Raw genomic sequence first — 20,000 nt, forward strand, 5'->3', positions numbered from 1 at the left:
ATTTTACCAAGGAATAATGATGATGAAGAACTTATACAAAATCGCCTACATGATAGTGATTATCAACAGCTTGTTCGCTCACTAAACAAAAGACAGAAAGAATTCTTTTACCATGTTTTACACTCTATTAAATCTAATGATGACCCACTCAGATTATTCTTAAGTGGAGGTGCTGGAGTTGGTAAAAGTACTGTCACTAGTGCTCTCTATGAAGCACTCACAAGATATTTAAATAGTGTCCCAGGTGAAAATCCAGATGAAGCAAAAGTACTGAAAGTTGCTCCCACGGGCAAAGCAGCATTTAACATCAAGGGAAACACACTTCACTTTGCTTTTAAAATACCTGCCAACAGGGGATTTCAATACTGCACACTTGATACAGATAGACTTAATACAATACGAGCACAGTTAAGAAAACTGAAAGTTATATTTATTGATGAGATTTCAATGGTAGGCAATGGAATGTTCAACTTTCTTAACTTATGACTGCAGCAAATAATGGGAAACAAGTCACCATTTGGAAATCTGAGCTTGATAACAGTTGGAGACTTATTCCAATTAAAACCAGTATTTGATAAATGGATCTTTGAAAATACCAATGATTCTTACAGTGCTTTAGCAACCAACATTTGGAAGGAGTATTTTACCTTGTTTGAACTCAGGGAAATCATGAGGCAAAAAGATGACAAGGACTTTGCAGAACTATTAAACAGACTTAGAGAAGGAAAACATAACCAAAATGATATTAAGGTCCTTAAAGAAAGAATTGTAAAAATTAAACCTGGTGAGAAAAATTATCCCATCAATAAAACACATCTATACTCAACAAATGCACAAGTAAATGATCACAACAATGCAATGTATCAAACTGCACATACTCAAAAAGCTCAAATTAAATGTATTGACATAGTTGTTGGAGATATGTCTGATGACCTAAAAAACAAAGTCAAAGAAAAAATTCCAGATGATCACACTAAAACTATGGGCTTATTTAATGTTGTTTCAGTTGCTGTGGGAGCAAAATATGACTTGACAACAAATGTCAATGTAACTGATGGTATGACAAATGGTGCCGAGTGTGTCATAGAGAAAATAGACTACAGAGTTAAAGACTCCACTAGGCCAAGTATCATCTGGGTATCTTTCCCAGAAGCTAGCATAGGTCAAAACCATCGCAATGAATTTGCACATTTATTTAACAAAAATGTGGATAGAACCTGGACACCAATTTTAGAGATAACTAGACAATTCAAGATTACAAAGCGACATCAATGCCAGATACTTCGTAGACAATATCCTTTACGGCCAGCAGCAGCTAAGACTATCCATCGTTGCCAAGGTGACACACTTAATGAAGCAGTACTTGATTTACCATCATCAACCAGAGAGCACATGCATTATGTTGCTTTAAGTAGAGTAAAAAATTGTTCAACACTACATATAATCAACCTAAATGAAAAAATCTGTGTTAGTCAAAAAGTTCAAGAAGAAATGTCCAGACTTAGACAGCAATGTTTACTCCCTTCTATACCACTTTTATACAACCAGTCTTCTAGAATGAAACTACTGTTTCATAATGTTCGATCTCTTCATCTTCATTTTGATGATGTTGCATGTGACTACAATGTTCAAGCAGCTGAGGTTAATATCTTTGTTGAAACACGTTTATGCCCTTCTGATTGCAATACAACCTATGAAATGGCTAATTTCAAACCTTTTAGAAATGACTTTAACCCAGATAGTAATGTCAGAAGTAGTTATGGAATGGCTATGTATATTAAATCCAATATAGATTGTGTAACTACACCATTCAGATCTAACTTTAACAATATAGAACTAACTGTATGTGTACTTAATGATCCAGTTCCAAACTTACATATAGTAGGCATCTATAGGTCAAAAAGCAAAGCTAACCAACAAAAATTAATTGAAACTATAAATCATCTCCTTGATACAATAATTCCTGATGCAGATACACCTACTGTGATACTAGGTGACTTCAATGTTAATTTGTTGGAAGTTTCATCAGAACAAAGGGCATTAACAAAATGCTTATTACAACAAAGAACCTACAAACAACTGATAAGTCAGTTTACTACAGATTATCATACACAAATTGACCATATCTATACCAATATACCAAATCATGTGCTAACTGCCGGTGTTCTCGAGTCCTATTATAGTGATCACAAGCCAATATTTGTTTGCTTAGTATAAAATCAGTATTTGTTACACTATGAAGATGAAAGTATCCATATTTAAAAATATGTAAAACCAACATCACATATTATTTGCATCTCATTTACCATTATTGTATTGCTTACTCCAGGATTGCCACCCACCAAGACAACAAAAATCCGACTTTTCACCAGTTGTAAAGCAATTTTCAGTGACCCTGCAGGATGACTATTCTGGCCATCAATCAACAAAAATAAGGATAGCTCAGATAATTTTTAAAAGAAAATTGCCTTTACTACACAAAAAAATCTAAAAATAATTTGCGGCAACCTTAAGATAAAATTCCCTGACTTTTAACTGATTTTGAACATGGATTTAGAAACTTCCTGACTTCTCCCTGACCTTGAATAAGATATAATTTTCCCTGACTTTTTGCTGACCATGCCAACCCTGTTACTCAGTCAGTGGTGAACTAGTTTACAAAAAATTTTCCTTCTGGACCACTGGTGTGGTACCAGTCCCTTACAGGTACCCATCAGCACACCGGCGCCATCATCTGCGTTCAGGTAAGACTCAGAAAGGACTTTTACATTTTAACTGTTATTATTCATTTCATTCATTCATATCAATAAATCAACACCCCTATCTTTACAGGTGCACCAGTGTACACCATTTGAAGTCAATACTGCCCCAGTCATAACCATCACATTGCAGCAACGGATGACAATAAGATCAATGAGGAACAAACAAAAGAACTTGCCAAACTAAGATATCACATCCCATCGAAGCAATCAACTATGAACTCATGTGATGTCAGTTTTAGTGGACCAACAATGAAAAGACCACGTTGTACAAACTATGTGCTTGATGCTGTCAACGACACATCTATTCCATTTGGCAAATGAACATTTCCACTCAACAACAACTTCTTTAGGGAAGACATCACCACAAAATGGTGCTACTGATATCTCCACCAGAAAACAAACTCAAAGTCTGCAGACCGATTATTTAAAAGCAACAACCATAGCCACTAAAATAGAAAAATAGGGCTGAGTATTGACATTATTTATAACAAGTGGACTTGTGTTTTTCAAACCGAACTGGACAAAATTAACCACAGAAGTCAATTTGTCTGGAGGAATTTACCATAAAGTACACAATCATGTGTACATGTAGTTGTTAATAAGCAGTTGTGAAGGTGACAAACTTAATGAAGTTGGTATTAAATAACAATGAAAGATCAAATATAATATTTATTTCAAAATATAACAAATCAAACTTAACATGAACATTATCAATATATGTTCACTGAAACCGCGAGAAAATAACCTATTTCAATATGTGGAACAACACAACTTATCATGAACATTACTTAACGTATCCAGTAGCTAACTTATTCAAAATGTGAGAAAACAACTTATAACATCAAACTTAACATGAACGTTGTCGAGTAAACCAATTAGTTCAACGGTTCAGTGTAAATAAAACACATGCAGTTCTACTTGCCAACTAGTTTATTAGTTGATTGTATTAAGTTCAGACACAGTTCCACTTGAAGAATCGTACGTAACATGAACATTGTCAAACAGAAGTAGTTTCTTTGCCACTTCACTCTCATTTAATTGACAAAGATCATCTCCAATGACTTTCTGTAACACATCTTCAAACAATTTCAACGTTATACGCCTTCCCTCATCAGTATCGACGAGGACTCTTGCACAAAACCCGATTGAACACCTCAATGATTTCATTGTATGTCCACATCTATCACAATGCACTACTGAGCTGGAACTTACTTGAATAATTTTCTTCTTACAATTTAAACACTTAAGAAATCTCTCTACTTTCTCGATAGAAAAAATTTCGACATCGCTAGTAACTGACTCAACCACAATACTTTGCTGTTCACCTCCAGCTAAATCAGGACTGATGTTGACAGTCGCTGTTTCATCTGTGATCGAGGAAACAGTGGTGCGAAATGAAGTAGATAGCTTCTTTTTCCCTGACCATATACGTACTAGCACATTGCTTAGACAATAACAGTTTCCCTCTTTTATTGTGTCTATCATCGCTTCCCAAATATCCAAGACAATACTACCACTTGCATCTGCAAAGACAGCCTCCGCTAGTTTCAGTTTCCTTTCTCCCACGATAACTGGGTCTTTAACGGTCATAACTTTGCCTTTCACGGTAACCAAGTTCCACTCATCACTTTCGTTTAAAACTTGTAAAATCGTCATCGGATCTGGAGTAGCCAATCGCACATCTTCAAATTGGAAGGAATACTCCGTACTATCTGGAAAGGAAACCTTTGTCATATCGTTTATGATTAACTTCTTCCTGTCGGGAGTACAAGTCAAGCATGACACTTTGATCGGTCTTCGACTCTTCTCGCTCTCCAAGAGGAGTGACCTTTTAGGTGGAGAGTACAATAACACCTCACGATTGCCACTTGCTGTTTGCAAAGTCATAGAAGTGTAATCTAAAGTATTCTTACGATTACGCTTCAACGGCGAAAGATTTTGTACGTAGCCAATTAGACTTTCCTGTTCAGTAGAGCGAGGCTCAATCTTCGACTTGGGAGGTTCAGCACACGTGGCAGTGCACTGTTCAACATCGTTCTTGGAAGGCCCAGTGCTAGGAACAGACATTTGAACATCTATATTTGTAACCTCTGCATCCTTCTTACCATGCTGAGCACCCTTCTTCGAGTATTCTTCCCCTCCATATTCTTCCTTCTCGACGAAGAAACTCTCGAAGCCATATTTGCGAAATTTGAAAACGACAACACGCTCCTTTGCTAAACTGTCCTGATTGGTTAACAAAAATAATACAAACCACGTCCCCCTTACCCCTCCCCATTCTCCTCCCCAAGATCTCGTATGAAAATAATTTAGTGTGGTCCACTGCGCAAAAAAAAACAGTTCTTCTTCACGTAGCCTGCCTACCTGACGCTTTTTAAGCAATTTGAGCGCTCTGAGAGCAGCAAAGCCGCGTAATTGCTTTAAAATATTGCTTATTAAAGCCAATAAACTGCATAGCCTGTTGTTGACAGAAGGAACCTAATCTGATCTAATTCATGATCAATAACAGGACAGATGCACGACAAACTGACTTCAAAAGAAATTTAATTATTTTCAAAACCCATTCAAACGTAATCTATCCACGACTTATTCATCGTCTCCTTTGATTCTGATTATCACCTAGCAACGACCAATCACACTGTCTAATGAAACAGTATAAAGAGAAACATTTATTTTGTGCATTCAGAGTAGCTATTACACGCCCGTTGTAACAGTGAAAGCTAAGAGAAGAGATTAAAACGTGTGTTAAAACCCAAACAACATTATTGATTGGGGCCTAGTTAGATTACTGAGTGACTAACCCTAGTGAACGGGGCTAAGTTTGTGAAACTCTTTTGTTCTAATCTTTTTCAATCCTATTTGGCTAATAATTCTGCATTTTTAATTAATATTAATTATTTAAGAAGTTATTATTTTTACATACTAGTATTGTGTTCTTATCTCTTGTGACTTTTCACCTAAATCAGTTCCAACAAAACAAAATTAAGCTAAATTAAAATCAACTGATAGATGGCACCGATGGTCTATTGTCAAAAGTTAAATTTACAACTGGCATTTTTAACGTCCTATCCAGACCCTCCCTCCTACTTCTTTACAAGGTGATAATTGCACCCCTATCAAAACTAATGATCTAAAGTTCAAGTTCTCTCCTTATCTGCTGCCTTCTTCGGACAGTTTCAGCCTCAGCAGCAAGATCATCGGCATCAGCTTCCTCGTCCTCGTTCATACTTACAGAGCTGGTCCTTTGTAGTTGGCCACTCTTATTCAGGGCAGAAAGTCGGCTAAAGTATCGAGCGATCTGTTGCTCTGTCAACCAGTCGATCTTGGTGAACATTTTCTGTCTCTTAAAGACTTCATTCTAAAGGCCACATCGGAAGCGGTTGCCTTCTTACCAGTTTCTTCTCTCATCCAGAACATATCTAACAGATAGCTCTTCGGTTTTTCCAAAAAGGCCACTGATTTCCATGTTCTCTGAAGAGCCCATCCGTGTTCCACTTGGCCAGCTGGGGCGGGGGATTGGTCGTCAGAACTACTGGCTGATGTCTGACCACGAACATAGCCACCACCTACAGAATGACACATGTCCGTCCATTTCCGTTTGATCTTGTCGTACACGGACTCCTTTGCTAGCTTCACCATGTGTTTCCCGATGTCCAGGTGCTTTTGGAGGGTGGTGAATGACTTGAACATCTTGATGCATCCTTCTTCTTGACAGGATAACATCTCACTTAGAACATCTCAATTGTTTGCAATGGCTGTTGTTCCCTGCCCTGTATATCTATCACTAGAGTGTAATCCATAGACTCCCCCTCTTGCATAGCTGAAATTTCAAAGGGACTACGGGATCCCTGTGTCTTGGTGAGGATCTCAGAGGGTGGCTCACCCTCTTCCATATTATCTGTATGGGTGCCTCAACAGTATCTGCATATACCTAGTAAGTGATAGGATTTATCTTTTTAAGTAAACTTCATTTGCATACCCAACTTCTTGGGAAAATTGATTTTAGATAACCGCCTAATAAGTAGATTGTTCCTCCAAACATGTTTATTTCAAGGTTAGTTTACAATCAGACTACTTTAATCAGTACAAAAATACAATCTAAAATTACCTGCACAAAATGGAACAACAGTGTTCCACTTTGCTTTGATTTCTTTTGCCATTTTCAGATTTATTCCCCTCTCAACCTTGCGCCTCCAGTTGCTGTGAAGAGGATGCCGGCATTTTATCAAAGGTCTGAATCTCACCCCAAGTTCTGCATGATGTTTGGGGCATATTGTGAAATCGCGGCCGTCAGAATGACCAATTAAACCAGTACGAGCTAAAATGAGCTCTTTCTCAGACGCAAGATCTAAGATCTAAGCTAAAGATCACGATTTACGGCTGTTAAAAATCTTACCCAATTGGTTTGGATTGAACAAGCCTAATATCAACTCAGTTGAAATGAAGGAGAGCTGTTTTTGAGAATTATTTACTGTAAACTTCTTAATGATGCGCTTGAGCACTTTTGATTACACAAATGTAGACATAACGCTGTTTATGTACTTTGATGTCGCAAGCATATTTCTTTGGTGTCACAAAACATTATGTTGGTGTCAAGTTTCATTGTCACCGGATTTTGAACAGTAACAATCTCTTGAAAATATATACATATTGCAACAGAAATGCTGTTAAAAATGACAAAGGTTCTTTAAGAAAAACATCAGAAGGTCAAGGTTGACTTTTGTATCAATCAATTCGAAGCAACAACATCCCCCTATCACGCAGCTGTGTACCGGCTGTCTCAAAAGAGTGCTGGCGCACATTTACTGGTGAGAGGCCTAGAAAGTTACATAGTGTAAAAATAATTCGAAATGGCGATAAACCAGGTCATATAGCAGCCAAATGTACTCTAGAGGTTTCCAGGACATCCTAAAAGCATTGCTTAGCGGAACGGATGAATAATTTGTTGGAATTCTCATGAAGGGTTACCAGGTCACGTCACGCTACAAATACCATTTATGCATGGAAATTTTAGGTGGCAGTAAGCCTTGGTAAATGACAATAATAACACAATAATTGTAGTCTTTTTTACTGGAATTATGCATTACTGAACTAACAAATTTCTTAGAACTGCATTTCCTTTTTAGTCAGTAAAGGAAGATTTCCTCATAATGTCATTTTTAGCTTGTGCAAGTTTATGTTGCTGCACACTAGCTGGAATGTACTTGTCAACAACAACTCTGCAGCCCAGGATTCTTCTTTAATAACAAAATAATAAAAGAGAAATTCATTCCTGGATTACAAAGTACTCCCAGTCAAGGAATAAATGAATCTTTCTACATTTAATAATAATAATAAAGTTTTTTGGGTGCATTTAAAAAAACTCAATGCTCTTACATTACTATAAAAAATAAATTAGTTAAATCTTATAAAATATTTCTAATAACAGTAATAAATAAAATAAATGAAATAATTAATTCAAATACAGTTTCTTATAAAATAAAATAAATCAGAAGTAGGATTTCCGAAACAAGAATGTTTTGAGGGCAGATTTAAAAGACGAAAGAGATGTTGTATTTTTAACAGGATCCGGTAGACTGTTCCATAATATAGGTGCAGAGAAAGAAAAGGCATGTTCACCGTATGTCACAGAGTTCACAGTAGGGACAGTGAAAAGAAGTTTAGAGGATGAGTGTAAGCTTTGTCGCGGGTAGTATTGTTGTAGGAGGGACGACAAGTAGGCTGGACAAAGTCCATGGATAATCTTAAAAGTGATGAGCAGAAGTTTGAATATAATCCGTGATTCAACAGGTAGCCAGTGTAATTCTCGAAGGGCAGGTTTAATGTGGTCGTATTGCTTGGTTCCAGTGATAAGGCATGCAGCAGTGTTTTGAACTCTTTGAAGTTTATCCAGTTCCTGTTTTGGGAGACCATAAAGGATACTATTACAGTAGTCCAGACGGGATATTACAAGTGCATTAACTAACAGTTTGAGATTTTCCTTGGTGAGGTATTTGCAAATGCGGCCCATGGACCTAATGGCGTTAGTTGCTTTCTCACACGTCTCATTTATGTGGTATGTCAATGATAAGTTTTTATCTAAATTAACACCAAGATCACGAACTCTCTCAGTTAGTTCAATGACGGTATTGCCAAAAGAGAGCTTCTTGATGTTAGGTGTCTTGGTGAACCGGGATGTAAATAGTATAACCTCCGTCTCTTCAGCATTACTTCTTAGCCTGTTTTGCATGTTCCATCGCATTACATCCTCTATACAACTTCAGAGGGCAGTCAGAGACGACCTGATTTGCAGGATCGATAGCTATATATAGTTAGTGTCATATGCATAAAACAAAGAATTCAAATTATGGTGAGCAATTACATCTTGAAGAGGGGCGATATACAGGATGAAAAGTAATGGTCCAAGTGTAGACCCTTGGGGGACACCATAACGCAGAGCACAAGGAGTGGACACTTGATCTCCAATGATTATTGATTGCCAACCGTTTTCAAGGTAAGATCTGAACCAGCATAGTGTCAATTTTGAGAAACCAAAATAAGACTCAAGTCTTTCCACCAAGATCATATGATCAATAGTATCAAAGGCCGCTGATAAATTGAGTAAGACTAATGGAACATCTTGGCGACAGTCAATTATTCTAAGAATGTTGTTTGTCACATGTAGCAAGGTCGTTTCTGTAGAGTGGTGTTTCCTATATGCAGACTGCGTAGTTAGCATCAAATTGTAAGCTTCAAGGTAGTTGTACATTTGTGTTGCGACAACCTTTTCGATCACTTTGCTAAGGAATGGAATATTAGCAACAGGTCTGTAGTTCTTAAGAATCTCCTTGTTGAGGTTATCCTTTTTCAAACGTGGGCGCACATGTGATAACTTCAGGTACTGACATTGCGTAGACTTCATTATCACAGCGCGGCAATTGTAAACATCAAATTGATGATCATAAAATGCTTTGTTGAACACACTGTTGGAATAAGGATACATAATTTTTATCTTTTAAAACTAATTAAAACAAATTACAGGCTATGAATATTGTTGGTGTTATTCACTTTAATGTACCCTTCATTTTTGGCATGCTGACTGTACTCTTTATAGTTAAAATAGTAGCATCGGCTAAGACTGTCAGCAAAATTATCTTCCATGAAGAGTAACTGTCGAGTTATTTCCCAGATGTCAAGGAAAGATGCTGCCGAAAATCTTACTAAGAAATACGTGTACAATGCATTTCGTGTGGTTACATCTCAGGTTACCACGATAATAATCTTGATTGGCATTTGACAAGCAAAACAACATTGGATCCAGCACGGGAAAGTTTCGAAACCGCTAAAGCCTTTTTTGTCGTTTCTTTATGGAAGCGAAGTGTTCTTTCAATGGTATTGTTTGGGGTTCGTGTACCTACGAGCAGAGAGATTGAGAGAAGAACACAGAAGTTATTCCCTTGTTACACTGCAATCAAGAAATAGTAGGACATAAGTCCACATGGGAAATCGCAGATGTGGAAACTGAGGTAGAATTGATACTTGCCAGAGCATCAATATTGACCTTTCCTGAAAACATTGCTCAGTTGACCATTTGTCCCTACCACCGCTCATCCTTGGGCACTGGATGGCGCAGAGGATCGCAATGGTGTCAGATTCCTTGGGATCTACCCAACCACAGTGATGAACGAAAATGGCTGAAAGGAGAGAGGGGCCTCGGGAAACTTGGGTCCAACTTTGTTTATCAGAAAACAGGTGTATTTGTTCCTGTAGGATCAGGTATGCATAGATAACAATAAAAAAATCCAGCAAGAAATATATTTCCTTTGTTAACTATGGCAAATTGGACTATGTTTTTGCTGCCGATAGGCAGCGTTCATATTCTTGAAGGCATTTGAGAAGTTTCGTTGGTTCGTTGGTTCGTTCTATCGGATCGTGAATTAGCCTATCAGCAATGCCCTTTGAAATACGAGGCAGCCAATGAGCAGTTCACTTATAATCTATGAAATTCACATGTGCTCGATCAGCCGTTTTGACGTCTTTCGCGTTTCACAAGAAGGTGAGTTTTGCATTTTTTTTGTTCTCTTTGATCGATTTTTTTCGATCTCTTTTGATGAATTCTATTCAAAGAAGCATTCATCAAGGTTATGAAGCTTTCAGTGAGCATTCTTGAGGCCGACAGTGTGCATTTGTTTCACTTGCAGCTTTGCTTTTTCTTGCCTTGGGATACAGACACTAGAATCGAGGTTTACCCTGTTTACAGGTGAGTTGCTAATCTGTTATGATTACTTCTATTCGAGGAAGTATTCATCAAGGTCATGAAGCTTTCAGTGAGCATTCTCGAGGCCGACAGTGTGCATTTATGTCACTTTCAGCTTTGCTTTTCAATCGATCACATTCGGTCGATTCTTGGACGCAAGCAGATATCGATGCTATCTTATTTCATGGAGATCGCATGTATTTACATGCTCTAACTAATGAAATGGTACCTGATACTGACACTCTTTCAATAAACGAGTTGCCGAAGGTGGCAACCTCGCAGACCAATGTCAAGTACTGTTTAAACTACAGTAAATTTTATCAGGGGCGCATTGATCGCTCATTTTTGTGGAGACGGGCCATTTTGCTCACTGAGGCAGGTTTTGATTAATGCATTTTCAGATAGTCCAAATGCAATGTTAGTTCTTGATGGTTATGTCATGGCTGTTATAAAAAAATCAGATTCATTTTATCTGTTTGATTCACATGCAAGGAATTGCCTGGGAATGCCCGATGAAAATGGTACTGCTATTGTTTTAAAGTTTACTGAGCTAGATGAATTTCAAAATCATCTTGAAACTTTAGCATGTCTGAATGTAAGCTTATTTGAGATTGCATCTGTCCATGTTAATGCTAATGTCGATGTAGCTCAACTATCTGAACAAAACCATATGAAAAGAAAAGCAGGAGAATCACTTACTGAAGTACCAGTAAGTGCTAAGAGACGAAATAATTTGTCAGACGATTCTAATAAAGAGTTAAGAAGACTTTTTAAACATGCAGAATCAAACAGAATGCACTATCATAATGAAATTAGCCTTGAAAATGATGAGCAAAGACAAGCAAGACTCGCTAAAATAAGAGACAATTATCAAAAGAGAAAAGCATCTCAAACTGATGAGCAAACACAGGCAAAACTTGCTAAAAGAAAAGACAATTATCAAAAGAGAAAAGCATCTGAGACTGATGAGCAAACATAGGTAAAACTTGCTAAAAGAAAAGACAATTATCAAAAGAGAAAAGCATCTGAGACTGATGAGCAAACACAGGCAAAACTTGCTAAAAGAAAAGACAATTATCAAAAGAGAAAAGCATCCGACACTGATGAGCAAAGACAGGCAAAACTTGCTAAAAGAAAAGACAATTATCAAAAGAGAAAAGCATCTGAGACTGATAAGCAAAGACAGGCAAAACTTGCTAAAAGAAGGGACAGTTATCAAAGGAAAAAAGACTCTAATAACATGCAAACTATAACAGTCCAAGCTCCATGTAGCTCCAGTGAACTTGATTGTATATCTAGCACTAATACTACGGATAAGAATCAGTACTTAAGAGAATTTGATGCACGTAAGAATGGTGAAATACATATGCAAGATTGGGCAAAGCTCAATATTTCTAGATTTCATGAATCTATGAAATATACTACTCTTCAGTGCACAACTTGCAAAGAAGCTTGGCCATTAAAAGTCACTAAGAGATCACCTAACAACTATGTTTGTCTACGGTGTTCAAGAGACAAAAAATGCCCCAAAAGATTTTCAAGTGAAAATTCAATGATTCCTTCACCAGTCCCACCACAGCTTCAGGGCTTGACTCAAACTGAGGAAATGTTGATCACTCGTGCTTTACCTATCATGAGAGTGTACATAAAACCAGGTGGACAGAGAGGTTACTCTGGGCATTGTATTAATTTACCTCAAGATATTAAAGAACTTGCATCTGCTTTACCCAGATATCCCAAGGATATAGCTGTCGTTGTTGTGAAGGTCAAAGGTAGAAATAACACATTTAAAGATGTAACAGTAAGAAAAGAAAAGGTTCAAAATGCCCTCCTCTGGCTTATTGAGAATAATCCCCACTATGCAGGGATAAACATTAATTTTGAAGCTCTAAATTCTTTACCTGAAAATGGTGTGCCAACAGATCTCTTAACTGTTGATACTGATGCTGAAGTTTTCTCAGGTGAAAACGCTGAACTTGACTCAGGGCCATGTACTTTTAATCCTGACGAAGATGTTGTTTATAATAGCTCATCCGAAATGAGTAGTTTCCTACCAGTTGGACAACAACAACAACAAGAAATGGAAGCTATAAGAAATCAGTTGTTTGAACAACAGCCTATTGAGTGGCCCACTGTTACTGATGAGCCATCGAATGAATATCAGACACCATTTCTAGCCACTATGGCATTTCCCTCATTGTTCCCTGATGGCAGAGCGGATCCCACTAACCAGGCACTATTGAGTGATGTTCCTCTCCAAGAGAGAATTAAGCATCTAATAAAATTTGGTGAAATTGTTGATGGTAAATGGGTATATCGCTTTGCCAGTCATCCCAGATTTTCATATTGGGCTTTAAGGTATTCCTGGAGGCTAAAGTGACATTTTTGTTTTGCCAAAATTTTTTGTCCGCTGGAAGATAATTTTAAAACACAAACGTATGCTAAGTTTTAGGTCGGAAAAACCAAACCCGTCTGAGATATTGGCATGCGAAGTTTCGTTTCTATGTAGGTTTTCGCGGTAAAAATACGAAAAAATGTCCTGCTGTGGTCTCCCAAAGGATGGTCTTGTTGACAGCTCAACGCAATAAAACCTGGTAATTCGAAATGTGACACCCTCTTTGATCGTGATGGCAGCCGAGGAAGCAGTAAATGCGCTCGACCGTACTTTCAGAGAGAACGGGTAAATAAATCGCTTCGTGTACTGAATTTTGTTGCTTTTCTGTACTTGTTAAGAGATTTACAATGGCTTTTTTGTCATCCAGATTTCAGGGAACTCCTCCTGGCCTGGTGAGGTTGCTTCGCAGTTTTCACCAGAGACAGGAAGAGACCGCGGAGCAAGCAAGAAGGCGTTTTTATCGCCGAGTATTCAGCATATTGTGGGTAAGTACCTTAGTGACTTTTGCCCTATGATCTCCACGAGGACCTTTGATGCCGTGCTTACTGTTTTATTGCCATTTCTGCCTTTGTTTGGTGCGTACATGAAGGTAATGTATGATGTCAATCTTCCACGTGGCAGTTTTGTGTGTGGTTTATGGTCTTGATGGAGCCAAGTTTTCACTAGCGACGGACAAATATAATTGCTAAACACTGAGAAACGTAAAAATGTATAGACTTTTCTTCGTTGTTTGCGCTTGCCCCATTTTGTAGTGTTTGTACGCGGTTTTATATTGACTTTTATGTTGACTTGTGTCATTCTATTTTGCTGACCGGGTATCTGAGTAGCCTATAGTTTACTTGAAAACCGTTTCATTTTTCCAATCATTTTGGTGCTTTGCCTCGTGTGACGAGGTTCACAAAACATGTTTGTGAAAAGGTTTTTTTTCCTCTACAGTTTGGAAACAAAATTGGCGAAGGCCGGTTTCGGGGGAAAGCCCTCCCGACTTATGTGTATCCGGATTGCCTAAAAGAGGCAATCCGGACCATCCTAAATGTGTCACTGCGGGATTACCCAAATCCCGAGACATCAGCGGTGAGTTTTTTTTTTGTCTTGTTATATCCACACCAATTTTTCTTAAATTAGTGGTTCCTTTTGAGCAAAATGTAATTTCTTTGCTTTTATCTTGCCTTTAGGTTCATAGGGTGACTTTAATAGACTTGCGGGATGCAAGATGGCCCGGAGATGCCTAGGTTGCATAGGACTAGCCCAAGAGGAGAATTGATTGTAATTTAAAAAAATTCTTTTATTTGTAATAAAATGATGTGGAACAAAATGACTATGTTTAAAATCATGAACAAATAATTCCATTCACCCATATAGACAGCATCAATTCCTTAGGAGCAAATTGGAGCACTGGTGTTTCTTTCAATTTAATGCCATGTTTACTAGTCACATGCTCCAGTACCATAGGCAACACTTTCGATGGATGTATTGCACTCCCATGAGCCAGAAAAATTCTCATAACCAAGGAGTGGGGATATAATACATGGAGAATGTAGGTAATGAGCACTCAAAAGCTTGATTTTTCAAACTTTCCAGGGACCCAGGGGACCATACCCCCAAGCCCCTAAGAATAATCACACCCACCCATGCAAAATCTTCCGTAGGTACCTATGCTTCATTTTGATACCCTAAACCTCACCCCCAAGAAAAAGGTGGAAAACAAGAAGATCTGTTAGATCTTATAACCCCGCTTTTAAAATTTAACTGTTTGCTTAGCACTACCGTCGGAACGCAGTGCACATTTCCGGTCATCATTTTTCAGCTCTTTTCGTCATATCCCCCCCTCGGGAGGGTTTTGTAAAGTTAGCGAATTAGTTGCAAGCCACCGTAATGGTGATTGCTGTCGGCGAAATGTTTATTTGCTAAAAAATTGCGGCCAAATCTTTCGGAGATGGAAGTCAGGACATTTGTAAGGATACAGAAAGTAATTTGGGACCAGTTGCTGACTTGTAAGGCTGAAATTATCCAGAAGTAAGGTTTTTTTAACGTGAACGTAATGAAGGCCACGCGGTGAATAAATTTTCGGCTCTTCTCACTGTCTCGTTCTGTTTTTTGTTTCGTTCTCTTTTGGAGTCCCCGAGGTCATTTTTTCGTCTAAATAACTTGAGAAAAGTTTGAAAAAGATGTTCCTCTTGAATTTTCAGCTTTCAGGCAATAATCCTGGATTTTTTTGACCGAAACGTAGGTTCACTGGTTATGTTAATGTGTTTCGGTGGCTATGGGCGACCATCGCTTCCTTTGTCAATTCACGCAATGAAGCTAGGCTACAAAAAAAATCTAATAATATTTAGTTCTGGTTTTGTTCGATTTCGTTGAAATTTTAATATGATGAAGCTGGATTGTTAACGAATAGATTTTAATACTGCCGATATGAGGTAGCTATTAACGCTAAAGTGATATATCGCTTCGATGTCAGGGTTTTGAAGAGATTTTTTTGCAACGTGTAGGTTCGGCGTGATCTTATAATCTGAGATTTCTGTTGACCCTGAAGAAACAAGGTTTGGCGAGTAAACATTACCGATTGTGTAATTTAAAGTTGGCCGAGTGGAGATCTACGTCTGGTCTCGGACAAAAAAAAATAATAATAAACCAAGGGTAGAACATGAACCGCACTCGGCCCATGGCCGCGCGGTTAATGAAGATGAAAAATTTGAGGACTTACATGGCAAGCTACATATTCAAAGCATCACTAGGTAAAAACCTGCACATCCAATTTTCTGGCCTACTCTTTGAAAAATTTAATTCTCTGTAAAACTCAACCTGTCATGCAACCTATAAAAATATAATCATCCTCACAAAAAGGAAGTTAATACAAGTAATCAACATTGAGTAATAAATGGAACCCATGATTGGACTTTATTTTTAATTTGATCAGCTGATTAATGTAAGGCTTTCTAGCCATTCAAAGAGCCCTAAACATTTTCGAGTTCAAAGAAATTGCAAAAATACTTTCTGCAGTCACATGAAAACGGCTCTACAAAATTTTCCAATGAATAGAAAAATTCAAAATTAAGATAATAGAATCTACTACTCTTCAATTTCTTTTTAGTGGTACTGATTATTATGTACTAGGATCCACTAGCAACTCAAATTTTGTACTAAAATATAACGCAAAGCTGTATTTGTGCGAGAAAATGCTAAAATGTTCTTGTAAGTGCTTTGTACCCGGCAAATTATTATTCATATGACCTAAAGTTTCACTAAGGCTGTTCATACTTGACACATTACATGAGGCTTTCCTTACTAGGTACCAGGAGGGTAATATCATTGATAATCACGCAATTTCTTCGTGACCCCAAGTAAACAACCTAAGGTTTCTTAAAATTTAGTTTTTATTTTTATTAGCTGGACAGTCTTTGTGGCTTCTCCTCAAGTGGGTTCTACTTCCACACCACTTGCATGATTTCCCACCCACTTCCACTTCAGCTCCTTCGGGTGCAGCAACTTCCTCCAGGACTGGTGGTGGTTGAGCTGTCCCATCAGCAATGGCAGTCTGGGTAATCAGGATTGCCTCTTCTTCATTGACAAGGTCATCTTCATCATCACCGTATGAATGCCTGATCTGGCAGGTTTTCACAAACCTCTTCCTGTTAAGTGAAAAAAAAAATTAGCATGCTTCACAAATAGAATTTCCTATGAAAGTGGCTGATAATGTTGATGCTAGTGACTCTTTTTCAGTATAACATGGGCGTGGAAATCAGGAAAAGACCGCAATCTACTTACCTCAGTGTCTGTTCCTCTGTCCTGTTTATTTTCCGTTGCACACGCTTCTTCTTTCCCTGTTCTGTTTTCTGCCTCTCTAGCCTCTTCATCCTTTCTTCGTTGTCACTTTCACACTGCAATTATATTATTTCAAGTCAATGATCAACCTAATTAACACGAGGAATGTAAAAGTACCCTCAGGCTCTAGTGTTGCCTTATTGTTACAAATACATGTACCATGTACTTCCAGTCAAGGCAACAATATGCACTAATCTAACATTTCTTTAGCCTGTTCAAACACTCCTCTATGAAATCATTGGACCAGTGTTGGTATCTATGACATTATTTCAACATGATGGAGTTTTATAGTAGTAAACGAACATGGACACAAAAATTTCGTGATTTAATTATACTAAAACATACCATTTGTTGGATTCCATCAAGTACTGGAAGGCCCATTCTTGAGTACAGATCCACAATCCAGTGGTATTCAGGACCTCGATTCTTGTAGCACCATGTCATGCTGGCTTGAATACGTCCAAGATTGGTTGCTGCCTGGTAGTGCTTTTGGTGGAGGTTGATGTCCTTAGCCCTAAACTTGGTCAGTACACTAAATGTGGATTCTGGCAAGTTGGAGTGGCCCTTCCCCAAACCAGGGTCTATTACTTTCTCTGCCTCCTTAGCCCTCTCTACACACTCAATTTGATATGCAAGGGCATGAAACTCACATTTCAAAACATGAATGGAGTGATATGGCTCCCCAGAACATTTAAGCTCCTCAACAAAACCCTCTCCATCAGTTTTACAACCCTTACAACTACATTTTGTTAAGGGGTGAAATGAACAGGAACCACCTTCCCACTGATGGATGTCCCTGCAGTGGTACCTACCCAAGGTAAGCATTGTTTCCCTGTATTTTTCAGGGTCCCTCCCAGCGTGAACCAAAGCACAGTAATGGTTTCGCTTAGCACTTTGAATAAACCCAGGGCCTATACATCCACAGACTGCCTTGTTCCTTGTGGCAACAAAGACATGCTTTTTCCCAATACAACAGCACTTTAGCGATGCCATATTTGGGAAATCCCCTTTGTGAAGGCTAACAAAAGCTGAAGAAAATGATGTCATCTTCTGCAGCTCCTGAAGCTTTTTCCCATGGGCCCGACCTACATGCCCTCCACACAGCATGATCTTGGATTCCTGCTCATTGTCATACGAGTGTCTAAATCCCTTGGCTGAAGATGAATCAGCATCTTGCCAATTCACTTCAACCTTCATTCCCTCTTCCTTTGCCCTAGCCCATAACAACTGGGCCAAATGACCTTCTGCAGCCTTGGCAGTGCCTTGCCACAAATCCTCATTGCATATTCTGTCAGCACCCCTCATTGACAGATGCCCATAAAACAAAAGACCCCCCGTTATATAATTTTTTATAATAAAAGTACAATTCTGACTAAAGTGTCCCCTTATCTGCCAGCAACCATCACAGGTGGTTACGGCACGATGCCAACTACCCAACTGGTCACTTGAGATGCTCTTCATCTGAAGTTTTGCATCCTCACACAACTCTTCTAAAATTTCCTTGATGTATGGTAGGGCAAGATCCACTACTTCTAGAAAGGGCTTTTCCGATACTACACCCAACCCTAAACCTTTGCCTAAAGTTTTCCGATAGGAGGCATAGCCCTGCCCACTGATGAAAAAAGACAAGGATAGGGCTAAGGACACCAGGTGACGCCTTGACTCTGCAGCTAGTTGACTACTGATGTAGTTTATTTCTTCTTTCCAGCAACCATTGCAACGGAACAAAAATTTCATCGATCCTCCCAGACCTTTCTTCTCAGAGGCCACAAGTACAAGTTTGCCTAAGGGAAAGTTTAGCCATAGTTATGTTATAGACTAACAACGTATAAGTTGAGAGCAAGAAGACTACATAACTGTGACTGTATTTATTTTATATGTCACACAAATATATCTGTTTTGGTTTTGCAGCAGATTATTTTAAACTTGGAAACAGAAATAATTGAATTCGTCCACTACATGAAGTGACAGGACTGTAATGCCAAAATTTTTTTTTCTTTTTTATTAAAAATTGCCAAATTAAATACAACTATCATTTCCCCTTTTGCAAAAAAATATAACCATTGCAGAGACAACTGTACAGATATAATTGTTTGATGGAGAGTGAAATAATTTTTCAATCATTGAAATGGAGCACAATGCTTATCAGCGACCAAAAAAAATATTTACAGGGCTATATATTTCCAAAACCATTATTGCACCTGATTGTGTGCACAAGTAAAATTTACCTTTACATCTTCCTTCCTTTGAAGGGCATTTAAAATAGGCATTGAACTCGCAGACAAAAGAAATAATGCTTGACGTCGTGGCCACAAACAGTCCTTCTGGGATACGGATGCTAAAAGATAAAAGCAATTGTAAGTAACAGTGCTTTGGCAGAGTCATTGTAATTACAGTAAACAAAAGCGCACTGGAAAATCATCGGTCAAGGTTAGCTAATGTTTTCACATAAAATTTGTAGCTACACAAGTTAACAAAACATGAATCAAAAGTTTCACTGGGAAGCACCAAGGGGAAGTGAAATAAACGTATGTTATGGACGCTTATGTAATGAGAATGTATTCATTGCTCACAGATCACATATCATAGAAACATGAGAAAATCTCAATGCTAGACAAGACAACTAATCGAGCCATCAATCTTCAATGAAAAAAGTTATGAAATTGAGACGGTTTGTTGTAAGCTACAAATCAAGATACAAGTAGAAGTCTCACTATTCCCTATTGCTTTCCTCACGAAGTTCCTTTAGCGGTGGTTCGTAGTCAGAGTCATCGTGGGGAGA

The 20,000-nt window shown here is 38.2% G+C and overlaps 4 protein-coding genes and 1 pseudogene across 5 annotated transcripts in view; 2 read left to right on the forward strand and 3 right to left on the reverse strand.

The window, feature by feature from the left end:
* Positions 1 to 486, forward strand: part of LOC145501532 (uncharacterized) — a 4,815-nt gene extending 4,329 nt beyond the window's left edge. Inside the window, exon 1 of the mRNA XM_081480990.1 lies at positions 1 to 486. This exon is cut by the window's left edge and continues 4,329 nt beyond it. Within this exon, the coding sequence (XP_081337116.1) occupies positions 1 to 486 (486 nt within the window).
* LOC145501536 (uncharacterized) overlaps positions 1 to 20,000 on the reverse strand; it is a 121,204-nt pseudogene that overhangs the window by 32,809 nt on the left and 68,395 nt on the right. The gene's annotated exons all lie outside the window — the stretch shown is intronic.
* On the reverse strand, positions 3,696 to 5,988 carry LOC145501533 (uncharacterized). The gene is made up of 2 exons (XM_081480992.1): positions 5,935 to 5,988; positions 3,696 to 4,988 (listed from the first exon to the last, which is right to left on the reverse strand). The coding sequence occupies exons 1-2, from the start codon at positions 5,986 to 5,988 to the stop codon at positions 3,696 to 3,698; spliced, it is 1,347 nt and encodes a 448-aa protein (XP_081337118.1).
* The window catches only part of LOC145500273 (uncharacterized), a 14,980-nt gene continuing 5,944 nt past the window's right edge, over positions 10,965 to 20,000 (forward strand). The window contains exon 1 of the mRNA XM_081479772.1: positions 10,965 to 11,001. The gene's annotated coding sequence lies outside the window, so the exon portion shown is untranslated. The remainder of the gene's footprint in view (positions 11,002 to 20,000) is intronic.
* Positions 16,663 to 19,516, reverse strand: LOC145500449 (uncharacterized). Its single transcript, XM_081479964.1, has 4 exons — positions 19,447 to 19,516; positions 17,564 to 19,002; positions 17,162 to 17,274; positions 16,663 to 17,025 (listed from the first exon to the last, which is right to left on the reverse strand). Exons 2-4 carry the CDS (start codon positions 18,953 to 18,955, stop codon positions 16,764 to 16,766), a joined length of 1,767 nt encoding a protein of 588 aa, XP_081336090.1. The 5' UTR covers positions 18,956 to 19,002; positions 19,447 to 19,516; the 3' UTR covers positions 16,663 to 16,763.

This window comes from Orbicella franksi, chromosome 10 (assembly GCF_964199315.1).
Source record: "Orbicella franksi chromosome 10, jaOrbFran1.1, whole genome shotgun sequence".
Lineage (NCBI taxonomy): Eukaryota > Metazoa > Cnidaria > Anthozoa > Scleractinia > Merulinidae > Orbicella > Orbicella franksi.

Coding starts and splice junctions, on each gene's coding strand:
- LOC145500449 (XM_081479964.1), bottom strand. CDS start 18,955: ATGAAATTTTTGTTCCGTTGCAATGGTTGCTGGAAAGAAGAAATAAAC. Junction 17,275..17,563: donor TTGATGGAATCCAACAAATG/GTATGTTTTAGT, acceptor ATATAATTGCAG/TGTGAAAGTGACAACGAAGA. Junction 17,026..17,161: donor ACAGAGGAACAGACACTGAG/GTAAGTAGATTG, acceptor TTCACTTAACAG/GAAGAGGTTTGTGAAAACCT.
- LOC145501533 (XM_081480992.1), bottom strand. CDS start 5,988: ATGAACGAGGACGAGGAAGCTGATGCCGATGATCTTGCTGCTGAGGCT. Junction 4,989..5,934: donor TTGCTGCTGAGGCTGAAACT/GTCCGAAGAAGG, acceptor TTAACCAATCAG/GACAGTTTAGCAAAGGAGCG.